The sequence below is a fragment of the Melanotaenia boesemani genome, chromosome 23 (genome assembly GCF_017639745.1).
Source record: "Melanotaenia boesemani isolate fMelBoe1 chromosome 23, fMelBoe1.pri, whole genome shotgun sequence".
NCBI lineage: Eukaryota > Metazoa > Chordata > Actinopteri > Atheriniformes > Melanotaeniidae > Melanotaenia > Melanotaenia boesemani.
This window is the reverse complement of record NC_055704.1, coordinates 25,072,956-25,086,654: the sequence shown is the minus strand read 5'-3', so window position 1 is coordinate 25,086,654 and position 13,699 is coordinate 25,072,956. Positions and strand designations below refer to the sequence as shown.

The window sequence follows — 13,699 nt, the reverse complement described above, 5'->3', positions numbered from 1 at the left end:
AGTGTAACCGAGCAGAGAAGCTCTTCTAAAAACAGCTCTTCCAGGACAAACTGTAGCTGAGACTAGTTGATATTAACCTGAGTCTGACCAACAAGAAGTTTTAAACAGACGCCCTTTTTTAAGAAATGACAAAGAAATTTTCACAGGTATGTGCATTTTTGGTTGACTTCATGTAAAATTCTGCATTTTTTATATTAATTGATGCATTATTAAGTTAATTGATTATAATTGATGCTTTTCAGACCAGATCTGTAGTTTGATCTGAGTCATTCTCTTTACACTGACAAAGAAAACTCAAAGTTTACTCTTTTGTAGTTTTTATTAAACAAAGTTTTGACACCGTGAATCTGTGTTGTAGATACTTGTTTCTTCTTTGTTAAAATTGGTAAGGGAATCGATAAAGAACCGGATGGATTGCTAGAATTAATAATGGCATTGATATGAATAAAATCTTATCAGTTCCCATCCCTAATCAGCTGGCTTTGCGAACAAATCTTCGTGGACATTCAGAGTTTCTGGCACTAAATTTAGCATAAAAAGTATGTAAATGAGTGTTTGGTGGATCATTTCTTTGTTGTGACAATGTTTGTTGGTTAAAAATAATCTCTTGCTCTTAGAAAGTCTTTTTATTTTCCTTTTTAATTGAGCCACATTTTTTAAGGAAATGTTTTTTTGGGATGAGCAGCAGAGTTGAGTATGTGGGATGTGCCTATTTAAAAAAAAGAAAAAGAAAAACTTCCCAAATCTTCTCTGCCAGTGAGCAGAAGCCACATACTCAACTCTGCCGCTCATGGTAAATGTGAAGCCGATGCGGATGTGCAAAAAGATTGCAGTTCCTCCCTCGTCCACTAGGGGCTCCAAATAGAGCAAATCCCCATAGACTCCCATGTTAAAAAGACCAACTTCACACCAGAAATAAACATGTTTAAAACCTGGTACAAAAATCCATTTTAGAATTAATAGGTCAAGTTTACCTTCATGACAACTGTGAGGGGGGGTGAATTTTTTTCTAACTCATCCGATTGGATGTTATTTAATCTTGAAATTCAGCCTAATTAGGGGCGTGTCCTTTTGATTGACAGGTATCCAATATCCGCGGAAAGAAGGGAGAGCGCAGCACAACCGCGGTTTTTAGCCAGATAACAGCGTGCCTTAGCTTTAGCCTGCCTACCTCCGTTAGCTGGTTAGCTACCATTGCTCGGGGTTAGCTCGGTTAGCTCTTAGCTACAGGCTAGGAGTTTGATGGTTGTCAATCATTCACCTCCACCTTCACAGTCCCCCCTCAGCTCCACCTCCTTGCCCATTTTTGGATTTTCCGGGAATGACGACATGCATGACGCTGCCAAGATGGCGACGGTGAGAACCGCCCAATGAGCTTCAATTCAGCTGTTCAGAAACCTACGGGTGACGTCACTGAGGCTCCGCCCATCTTTTATATACAGGCTGTAAGTTGCATATACTTGAACCTAATTTACCTTTAATGTTACCTTTAAGGTAACCTGCGGAGCAGGTTGGCTATTTAATGACAGTGCTGTTGTTATTTTAAATGAGACCTCCCTTTTTTAAACACCACAGGTCACAGAAACGTGTCGGTAAAAGCAACATAATCAGCTTTTGTTTTATTATGTATTTTCTTCTTGAACCGTCTCTTCTCATCATAACGTTGATCTTTACCTGCTACGAGCTGTACAGTGTAAAGCTCTGTGATATGACGCTGGTCCTGTTTTTATGTGCTGTCTTTAAACTGTGACAGGTCTGCTCCACGTGGATCCAAAGGGCTTTATTTGCTGTTTTTGCTCCTCCTCTGTGTCTGACGAAGGATTTGGTGCTCGAAAAATGACTACAGCAAATAGGATTTTTTACATTTCTATTTAGTGTCTCTTTTTCAACTTTTCTGGATGTTTTTGGTTTTATGCGTCCATCCTGTTGGACTCTGGGGACAGTGTCCAACCAGTGTCCAAGAGCCTGAGTGACCCGTCCAATAAGCTAACATTAATTATTAACACTGGCTGATCTTATAGCAAAACATTACAGTGTAAAAAAGCTGATAAAAGATTTCTAGACATACTTTTAAAAACTGAGACTTCCTTTCTCATTTTTTAGCGTACAAGTCAGTGCTGCATCAGATCCATTTTCTGGAAGTCCAGACTCTGGGTGGGTCGTGTCAGTTTGCACACGGAGCATGACCTCTTTAAGGAAAGTCTTGAGCCCAGCAGGAACTCCTTGTAGCTGCTTTAGAGGTTTTTCTCTAATTCTTGAGCCAGGTGGTTTAAAAAATAATTCCTGTGGATTTTTAACACGTCATTCTCTCATGTCTGATATTTCCACCAAGAATACCTGAGTGTGACTGAGAAGATAAGCTCTTCAAACCTTCTAGGACTGAGACTGATTCATTTCATGCTCTTGCTTAAAAAAATATTAATAAAAAACTGACTTGACTTTTTATGCCATGAAATGAAAAATACTTGATTAATCCCAAAGGGAAATTAATTATTGTAAGAAAATTATTGTGAAATAATAATAAAAACTATTGTGAACAGTATAATAAATACAGCTCTCTGAGACTCTGGAGCGTCCTACTTGTTTCCAATCATCCCACATGGTTTGGAAATGTTGTATGAGCTTGAGAGTGACAACCAGCCAAAAGCCCTCCTCTCATCTGAGAAGTCAGTTTACTACTTTAAAAACATCACAGTCACTTTATTTTTCCCAGATTTTACAGGACTGTTTTTCTCACAATTATCTGGAATAATCTGCAGGCAGGTTTTATCTTATTTTTAGCTGTAGAAGAAACTACAAATGGAAAAAAGAAAAGATCCCCAAGCAGGAAGTTATGAGTTTTTCCTGTGACTGATGGAGACTGTCAGATGCATCTACTGCCACCAGTTTTCAAATCAAATAATAGTGAGAATTTAAAATCAGCTTGGAAAGAAAGTCAACGGGTCTTTTGAGTCACTGCAAAGTCAAAAACTGCAGTTTCCAAATATGGGTAAATATGGGTAACTCGCTCCGGCCGGAGAGATGTGCTTAATATTCCGTCCAGGCCCTGCGGGAGCGCACTGTTGTATGCCGAGGAAGTCTGAGCTCAGTCTGAGATGATTGATGTGCCGAGCAGAAGATGGAGTAATGAAGCAACAACAAAAATGGTTGAAATGGGTTCAGGACGAGCTGTTTGCAGGTCAAGATGTCCCCCTGTTGCCACGTCGCTGCAGATGTTAGTGAAGTGGTGTGACGTGGAAAGACACCATGTGATCTTGAGCTAGCAGCTTGTGTGTTCATGGATTAGCTGGATTTGACATGGAAGCATGTGAAGTGAAAAAAACTCATCCACAAACATAATCCACCTTCACTCATCCTTACTCTGGGTTTTTCTCTATATTCCCTCTCTCTGCTTTATCATTATTAGCGTGAAAGTTATTTTTTATCTTTTTTTTTCTCTCTCTCTTTCTCATATAAAAAATTCTGGAAGTCCAGATGATCAGTGATTTTTACCCTGCAGCATTAACATAAGATGGAACATTTACTTTTCAGATTATCATAAAAAAAGGACCAGATTCTCTTTGATGCTGTGAAGTAAATTACATGTGTATGTTAAAATGTACACCGCCTACAAAATACAAAGTTTTCATGCTTACATGTCTGAAAACGAGCCGACAGAAGTATAAACTTATCTGTCCCTAGCCTATTACTTTAACACCTTTTAGTTTAACTATTTCACCTCCCATTCTCCCAGAACTGCTCTTCTCCAGGCTTATATTTATTAAATTTAGCATCTCTTTTAAACTGGTAGATGTTTTTACTTTGCTTCAATTTATCTGTTAAACTGTTGCATAATTGTGCCCCTGATAGTGAAACATGCCTAATTTTTAAAAGTCATCCTGACATGATTCATTTTTAAATAAATTTACCATCTTATTTTTTTCGGTCCTCTCCAGCATCATGACGGCAGAATGATGTCTGGTTGCCGTGTTGTGCTGAACCAACAGGAGCTTTATGGATATAAGGCTCCTCTTGATACTTAAGTATTTCTTATTTATTTTAAAATTTGTTTTATTCTTGAATTTACTTTGAAGGAAAACGAGTGAAGAAAAGAAAAAAGGAGACAAAGGTGAAAAAGAAACTGTACGGTCAGACGCAGTCAGAGTAAAAAGCTGCTTCACCTTAAAGAAGCAAAAAACACCCCGCTGTCTGAGTAAGAAAAAACAGCAGACAATCATCAGGAGCACCTACAGGGAACGGTGAAAACCATGAACAAGTGTGTGTGTTTAGTGTGAGTACAAGATATGACAAAGGAGTTCATCTTAAATCTGTTCTCATTATGACTCTTTTTTTTATTAACTGAAAGTAAATCATTTCCTTCTCTGAGAACTATTACCTCCACCAACGCAGAGGTCGTGTGTTCGGCTGTCTGTTAGCAACATAACTCAGAACTTCAGGTGTTCCTGCCTCTCACCTGCTAAATGCTGGGTTAGGCTCCAGCTTCTCTACAAGCCTTAACTGGACAAATGGATGGATGGAGGTTACATCACTGTGTTGAGCTTGTTTTTTAGTCTCAGGATGAGCGTTTCGTACCTAAAGCTACGCTTCCAGTGTGAATAAGGTGAGATTTTAATGTCTGTGTTAATTTCTTCCTGCTCTTTGTGCTGCAGATAACTTTTACGGCACCCCGAAGCCTCCAGCCGAGCCCAGCGCTCTGAATGTAACAGACCAGCTGCTGCCGGGCGCCAGACCCAGCTCCGAGGGCAAGAGGAAGCGTAACAAGTCAGTCAGCAACATGGAAAAAGCCAGCATCGAGCCCCCAGAGGAGGAGGAGGAGGAGAAACTCATCGTCAATGGCAACGGTGTTGCCGTCACCCCAGGTCAGCTTCCAACAACAGCCTCCACAGACACAGAGCCAAAGGTCAGCCGAGCTCCGTCCTGACAGCCGGGCTCGACGTCCTTCTGGGTCTCAGTCTGAAGGGCTTTACAAGATACTGCAACAGTTTTCTCACGGGTGGTTGCTTAGCAACAATGGCTGTAACAGATTGCTTTTACATGGGCTTCTTGGAAAATTATTGTAATTGGTCACACAAATATCTTTATACGCCATTTAATGGTGTGATGTATACACTGAGAATTATAATAGACTCTCAGAGAACTGATTACCTCTGCAGTCCAGACAGTTTATGATTAAAGCATTAGTGAGCTTTCACTCTAGAATTAATTTCATTCATCGGATATTATTATTGAAAACTGTGTTAAAGCAGATAGCCGAGGGGCAAGCACGTGTATTCCTGTTCAGTCCAGCAGGAGCCTGCAGGCAGTTTAAACGTTCAGGGACATTTGTACTTTATTTATCTCACCTTTTGATTAACTCTGTAAACTCTGAAAGTTGGCAGACCGACGATTTAACACGCTGTAATACAGCAAGGCCAAACATCTGGAGGTTGTTCCTGGGAACGTGTTTTTTGTCCAGATGTTTAACTTCACTAACAGAGGAAGAGAAAATCTATCAGCGATCATCTGCTGAGAATTGAGCTTTTTATTAACTCTTAGATTTATCTGCAAACTGAGAGCAGGACATGTGGGCTCCACCGCCTGTTATCTGCCCTGAAAGCCTGGCTGTTATTTCCATTAACAGCCAGCAGATGATAGCTGAAGGCTTCGCAGATAGAGAATAAGGTATCGAGACATGTCTAATCATACCTTAAATTACATTAGGTGCTCTTTGTGTGACTGATATGCTCATACGCGATTACACACAGAGGAGCCCTTTGACTGCGTCCAGTGATCACATGAATCAAGGATCATAAAAGGAGCATTATTAGTTAGATTTTTGTTATTCCAAATCCCAAACCACGCTTCAGTCCTGTGACTTTCTAAGCCGGGTTTATTGCCTCAAGAAAGTCTTTTGCAGCACGGTATCTGTCAGACCGGCGCAAAAATCCAAGCAGCCTGAGCACCGGCTGGTTACTGCATCCCAGCAGTTACTTGACTGGTGATGTTTTGAAAAAGGAGGGTTGGTTAAAGGATGAGATTTTGGTCTTTAAACCATAAGGACCTTAAACCTGGTAAGATCCATATTTTCATATCAGGTTATTTTTATTTTTTTATGCTAGTTTTTATGTTATCTGTGTGTCTCACAAATATTTTCTTCAATTTTACACAGTATGGGAGAATTTATAAATACCTGTGCTGCTTTACTCTCCCCATTTAAACCTGGGTTTCAGTTATACCCAAAAAATATCTAACAGCTCCAGCAGCATGCATGTAAACAGGTGTGTGTGAGACAGGTAGGGGTCTGTAAAAGTTCAGTCAACATAATCCTGTTTAACAAGCGTCTGAAAATTAGTTGTTTGCAAATAGTTGTTAATGCCTTTTTTCTCAGTAGGGGATAATTGTTTTCTTAATTATATATAGATGCAATTTTGTGTGTGTACAAAAATAATTGGATCATAAAATTTAAATATCAATCTAGATAAACATGCATTATCTGTATTATACTTTTAAAAAGGTATTTTTATTCTACAGTCATTTAGCAGACGCTTGTAATTTGATCTCCGGGAGGCAAAAACAGAAATTTTGGCAGTTTAATGACTCACAGAAAGAAATAAAACTTTTACAGACATTCAGTGTGAGGTTATGATGTAAATTGATGACTGAATGCAGCCCTGCGTCTGAGCTGAGCGAAGACAGAGGAAATACTTCCAGCTGATTGTAGGGATGCTCCGTGACTTTGGCCTCTGGGCTGCACAGTGAAGCATGTTGGATGTTGAATGTGCCGGCGTCCTCGGCTCTGGAGGAGTTGTGTGCTCAGTGTGGGCTGACCAGCAGAGATGAAGGGGAATCAGTGGAGCTCAGCCGGCACTGTGATCAGAGCAGATCACCAACTCCCCCCCACAGATTATCGTTCAATCCCCCCACTTTCATTGGTCTCCTCCAGCTCTCTGGGAAAGGTTCACACTCTCCCTTTCTTCCCATTTTTCTCACACTGCTACAGCTCAAAGTAGGGCATCACTGCCTGTCTCTCTCTCTCTCAATCTCCTCTGTCTCCTCTTATTAATCTTTCTATCTTGTGAACTACTCCCTTCTTCCCCCACCCCCCGAGTCCCCACTTCTTCTCATACTTTTCTAATTACTCGTCCCTATTTTTCTGCCGTCACCTCGACTCTCAGGCAGTCTCTTCCCCTTGTCGCTGATGATAATGTCACACCTGACTCAGCCTGCTTTGTCTTCACCTCAGAGTCCAGCGAACATGAGGACAAGAGCACGGACGCTTCGGGGGACACCGCCCCCCAGAGTACCCCAGCAGAGGTGTCCAAAGAGGACGGGCAGTCCCCGAAGACAGCGGTGCCCAAAGCGGAGGAGAATGACGAGCTAGGGCCCCTGCCGGATAACTGGGAGATGGCGTACACAGAGAAAGGAGAGGTCTACTTCATAGAGTAAGCGTTGTCATGGTTACATCCAGACAGTCTCTCACTCGTACAGGAAATTTCTTAGAACGAGGTTGAAAATGTTTTTGCTGAGAATGTTTTTCCTTTTTATTTATTCTGAGACTCACACAGAGTTTTTGTTTATTTTCTGCACCTTGAGCATAAACTCTGTCCAAACGGGAAGAAAAATGGGAAGGAGCCACTAAATTCCACTGAATGAAAGTAGAACGACTAAAAGCCTGAATTTTCTCATGTAACCCACTATTTTACCAGCCCCAGCCAGAGGTCTGAAAGATGGCACCACAGTAATGATAATAAGCCCCCTAATGGGTCAGAACTGTGTTGATCTTAATGAAAAGCATAAATAATTTGTTGCTTTATAGTTTACTAATATATTTCTCCTTTTTTTTTAATCTGATTTGTATTTCCTGTGCTGCATATTTCCCTTTGTTCTTACACAAACACACACACACACACAGACAAAATAAATGGGTGTGCAGTACTTTAATTAGATTTAAAGATCTCCAGAAATACTTTTCAACACAGAACTCTGTTATTAACACTGTTTTAAAGTGGAATTTATTGCAGTTGTTCGTGTTTTTAAGCTGTGGAAGTCTTTATTACATTAGAAACAAACACGAGGTGCTGCATGACTTTAAATTCATTCTTGGCCTCCTTCACTACAGCATCCGGCCAGCTACATGTTGACTCGTCATGTCCGTTTACCGTGGAGGTAAACTTTTAGTTCCCTCTCTGCAGATGACTCGCCACATGTCTCCTCCCCAAACCAGAGACGCATCCTCCCCCAGCACGTCCATCCTGCACATTACACAACTAATTTGCTTACCCTCTGAATTTTTCGGTGGGATCGTTTTCTGGGTGGAAGTCAAACCGTACCAGCGTCATGGCAGTTGCCAAGATTCTGCTTGCCTTTGATTGGCCTCCATAAGAGATCAATTTGTTTGCCTGCAGCCCTTGAAGTGAAGCAGCTGAAGAGAGGAACTGATAAAGTTAGACGGAGATGGAGGGAATTGGTAAAGACTGAAAGTAGAGGGTGAGTTGGAGGACGAGCTGGAGTTTTTAATATTATAAATAGAAATGGATGGCAAGAGAAAAAATAAAGGACAGAAAACAGGATGAGAAGCATTGATGGAAACAAAAGAAAGCAAAAGAGACTTAAGCTTACTTTGAAGTGCACTTCATTTGACTGAGTAATTAACGCTGGCCTTCATCTGCCACGTTCACCTGCCTTCATCTGTCGCCATCTTTTGCTAAATCTTCTGTTTGTAGCTGCGGGGAAGCCAGTTAGAACCAGTTCACTCCTTTAGAGAAGACCTTTTGTCATCATGATGCTGCCACAAATTAGAATTTTGGTCTCAACTTTTTGGATAAACATTTAAAGCTATAACCACAGTTAGTAGCTAAAACAATGAAGTTATAAACAGAAATGAAGGAGCAGATAAAAAAAAGGTTCAGTCTAAGTCTCATGAACAGTTTGACTGACATTAAATTTGATGCTTACCTTCATGTTGCACCATCCCATATTACGCTAAATTTGCTTTCTAAAGGTTTTCTAACTGTCCTGTGTGTCCTCATGGCCTGTATGAGGTATAAAAAGAGAAAATTCTGTCTCCTCTCTCGCTTTCTTGCTCCACTTTTTAGCGAATGTGTGCTCAAACGGGCGAGTCTGAGATCTTTCCCTTTGTGACCTCACAAAGTGAAATAACCACTGCCCCTGGTAGTGGATCCTGCCATTGACCCGCCCCCCGGCTAGCTGAGCCTGCGCTCTACAACCACCGAGAGGGCGTCAGCGGAGGCCGGATCCTCCCCCAGAGAGGGGCGTGGCCTCATGAACGTTTAAAGGTTCAGAAACAGCCCGTTCTCCGTAGCGAGAACGGCTGAAATGAAGGACCAAGGCTGAATTTGGGGAAAAACACTTTGTAAACAATGTTGTTGGACCTTTGACGCTCAAGAAATTGTTGAAAAAAATGTAAAATCAGGGACTTTTCACTAAATTTAGCTTAAAATGCTTTTTATAATTCTACATAACTTACATCGGTGTAGCCTACAGATGTGTATGTTGTGCTAGCTAGCTACTCGCTAACGTATACCTGTCAGCTTAAAGATGCTAGCTTCCTAACACCAGCATTATTATTATTTTATTGTTGCTACTCTTTATTATTTTATTAATTTATTTATTTTTGTAAAAAAAAAAATTCCTTTTAATTTATTTGTAACTGTTTTGTGATTTTGCCCCTTTTTTTTATTGTTTTATTGTTGCTTCTTTTTCCTTTTTTATTCATTTTTCATAATTTTATCATTTACTTTTTATTAATTTTTTTTAATTGCTTTACTTTGTTGCTCCTTTTTCTTTATTTTGTCTTCTGTTATTTTTTCATTGTTATTAATTTTTCTTTAATTTATTTTTGTAATTTCTTATTTTTCTTTATTTATAGTTTTATGTTTTGTTGCTCTTTATTATTTTATTTTATTTATTTAGTTTTATTCTGTTGTTGTTGCTCCCTTCTCTATTCCGCTATGCACCATTTAAAAACTTCCTTTGGGAAAACAAAAAGACAAAGTCAACCCCAGCCTTCCTGCTCCGTCTCCCAGGCTTCTCACCTCTTTTTGTTTCTGCTGGCATGCTGCACACCTCCCCTCGCCTCCATCCTCACTGTTGTTCTGTCATCATGAAGGGAGACCATTGTGGCTCATGAGCTCAGACAAGTGGTGTAGATGCATCGAGTTTCCCTGGCTCATCATTATATCTGATCTAAATCCAGCTTGCTGCCTGAGGCTCTGGAAGAAACTGCCAAACCCACAGCTGTTCCTCTCCATCACTCCCTCAGCCACCCCCCTGTCCTTCCCTGCCCCGTCTTCCCCTCCTCCCCTGCTTGCTAATGAGAGACAGTAAGCAAATTAAAAGTATTGATTGCCATTTTGTTCAGCTAAGGCATTTTTTCGGATTTCTTGTCACCTTTTTAAAGGCAGACACCCAAGGGACTCTCATCTTTTCTCATTGGAACGATTCTGTGGCCGAATTAAGAATCTACCAGCCTCCTTCTCACTTGGTGCCAACTGTCCTCTCTCTCACCATCTATCACACTCCCTCTCACACTCCGTCTTTTCTTTTACAGCCACAACACTAAGACAACATCGTGGTTGGACCCCAGGCTAGCCAAGAAGGCAAAGCCGCCCGAAGAATGCAAAGAGGATGGTGAGTACTGCGTCTCTGTTTCTTCATAGGTGTCAGTTCCTCACAGCGTTTATTTTTACAAGATTTGATGTAATGAGCTGCGCGGTGGGACGCTTTAATCGGAGCAACATTTTTTGAATAGTACGTATTAATTTTGTAGCTCTATAGTGATTATGTCCACATGTGGCAGCACTGGCTGCTTGAGTCGGAAGCCCTGTGACGTGTGTGATCAAAACCATGTCCGGAGACATTGGAGGTGACAAAGGCTTCTTTATTCTCAGCTGGGAGAGATCTTAAGTCTTCTTTAAAACGCCCACACACTCGACATGAAAAGAAAGGGGAAGGATGGAAGGATGAATGTCGATGCAGTGATGGTTTATAGACATACATATATAGATAAAATGATGAGAGTCCTCTTCCACTTTTTCCCTCCTCCTCACTTCCTCATGCATCCTGTATTTATGTGTGAGGCCAAGAAGAAATTAATCAGCTGAGTTCTGGGCAGGTAGGAGGTAGCAGAGCAGAGGGAAAAGATCTGAGTCGCAAATAAAGAGAAACAAAGGAAAATAGAATGATAGGTGTATATTCCACCACTGGTCTTTTATTATTCCTACATGCTAGAAAATTAAAGAAATCTAGAAATAATTCATTGAAGTCATTTTCCTAATCAGTTTAGTTGACCTCTTCTTTGGTAGAACTTGTAAATATCTTTGCTTGAACTTTAAAGATGCAGCATGTAGCATTAAAAACCATGTTTCTATTGGTATCTAATCACTTTACTAAAATAACAGTTTATAATGTCTTTATTTTCTTAGAAGGAGCCATTTATATACTGACAGCTCTATTTGTGCCACCATTTTTACTACGGTGCCTCTGAATGGAAGTGAAAACCCTCTGAGCTTTAAACTGCAGTACCAGCTTTGTTTGACAGGAGCTAGAGCCCCGTTTAAGATAAGTAACGCCTTAAAAGGACCATAGAAGACAGTACACAATGTCGAAGTAGTTACCTGCAGTGCAGTCCTCGCTGCACCTGAGGCCACTGGATCCACTCACACATGAAAACATGTTTATGTCTGGAAGAATTTTGGCCACTGACAGCCACCGTCCATTCACAGCTGTGCTTGGTGTTTAAAGTCATTTCTACACCTATCTTTACCACTAGATGTCAGTAATTCTTACATACGGTACATGCTGTACCTTTAAACCAATGTTTTTTTAAAGCAAATATATACATTTTGTATTTCTTTACATGTTAAAACTCGGGCTGTCAGATGATTAAAGTTTTAATCAGATTAATCACAGCTTACAATCAGTTAATCCTGATTAATCGACGGTTTTTACTGTACTATTTCAACAGAAAGAGCCAATGCTTACAAATATTCTTAACTGACCTTCACTTTAGTTGTAAAAATCAGTTCAATATTACATAAAATCAAGACTTTATAAAATATATCTTCTTTGTACCAACCTTTCTGTGGTCAGTACCCCTACCTGGCCCCCCATCTAAACTTCTAAACCGCCCCTGCTCAGCTAAAGTATAAATCCTTTCTACCACCTGTCAGATTTATTAGAGAAGGTCTTGTTCTGATTTGTATCTCAGAACCTGTTCATAATTTCTCTCTCCACATTTATGGCCCCTAAATGATCAGACCTGTGTCTCCAACATCTGCACAGCAGCAAAGATCTGGAGAAGACGTCTCCTCGCTTCCTTTTGCTGTTTAACTGACACTAGTTATCTGAACCTGATCATCTTCCTAGAAAGCTGCCTGATGACTAGCAGATTTTACAGCTGTGTCACTAGCAAACCACATTAATGCTGACAAGTTACAGGAAATAAAGGCAAACAGTATCTACCTGAAACAGGCTGCTGGTATCAACATGTTTCATTCTTCAGCTTCATGTGACGGTGACGTGGGTCTGGCTGACATGAGACTGATAAATGCAGCTACTTTAGCTAGCACGTCCAGACACCATACGTCTGGGTAAATATGTGCCAGAGTGAACCATGAACCGCTGGTTTCCTCCCTTTAAACTGAACGATAAACAAGCGCAACAAGAGAGACGTTGCTAGCTACAGAAAAGCCGATCAGCTGATCATACAACAGGTGATGGAGGGGGAGGAGGCGGCTGCACACACAGAGACGACCAGAACACGGATGTTTTTACAAAGTTAAGTAAAAGTTGTTTTTTTTTAAATGCAGGAAAAGTGCGGATGTTAAAATATCCTCATCTCACCATGATTGCGACACCTTGAAATCCATCCATCTTCTTCCATCGTGCCTGTAGACACCTGCATGTCCCGCGGTCATAAATGACGGATGCTGTGCATGCGTTGAATGCGTTAAAAATTTTAACGCACTTAATTACATAAATTAGCCGTTAACGTGTTATTTTTCACAGCCTTAGTTAAAACAGTAATGTCACAGACTGCGTGTCATGTTACATTTAACTGTCATGTTACATGTAACTGTCATGTTACATTTAACTGTCATGTTACATGTAACTGTCATGTTACATTTAACTGTCATGTTACATGTAACTGTCATGTTACATCTAACTGTCATGTTACATGTAACTGTCATGTTACATCTAACTGTCATGTTACATCTAACTGTCATGTTACATTTAACTGTCATGTTACATCTAACTGTCATGTTACATCTAACTGTCATGTTACATTTAACTGTCATGTTACATCTAACTGTCATGTTACATCTAACTGTCATGTTACATCTAACTGTCATGTTACATTTAACTGTCATGTTACATCTAACTGTCATGTTACATCTAACTGTCATGTTACATCTAACTGTCATGTTACATTTAACTGTCATGTTACATCTAACTGTCATGTTACATTTAACTGTCATGTTACATCTAACTGTCATGTTACATTTAACTGTCATGTTACATGTAACTGTCATGTTACATTTAACTGTCATGTTACATGTAACTGTCATGTTACATGTAACTGTCATGTTACATGTAACTGTCATGTTACATTTAACTGTCATGTTACATGTAACTGTCATGTTACATTTAACTGTCATGTTACATCTAACTGTCATGTTACATTTAACTGTCATGTTAC

The 13,699-nt window shown here is 40.1% G+C and overlaps 1 protein-coding gene across 12 annotated transcripts in view; it reads left to right on the top strand.

Moving 5' to 3' along the window:
* The window catches only part of magi2a (membrane associated guanylate kinase, WW and PDZ domain containing 2a), a 265,202-nt gene that overhangs the window by 169,044 nt on the left and 82,459 nt on the right, over positions 1-13,699 (top strand). For all 12 annotated transcript variants that reach the window (XR_006009256.1, XR_006009257.1, XR_006009258.1 and 9 more), the window contains 3 exons: positions 4,650-4,859; positions 7,223-7,421; positions 10,550-10,629. Coding sequence is in view for 9 of the 12 variants with exons in the window: in XM_041977298.1 (XP_041833232.1) it covers positions 4,650-4,859; positions 7,223-7,421; positions 10,550-10,629 (489 nt within the window). In the remaining 3 variants the exon portion in view is untranslated. The remainder of the gene's footprint in view (positions 1-4,649; positions 4,860-7,222; positions 7,422-10,549; positions 10,630-13,699) is intronic.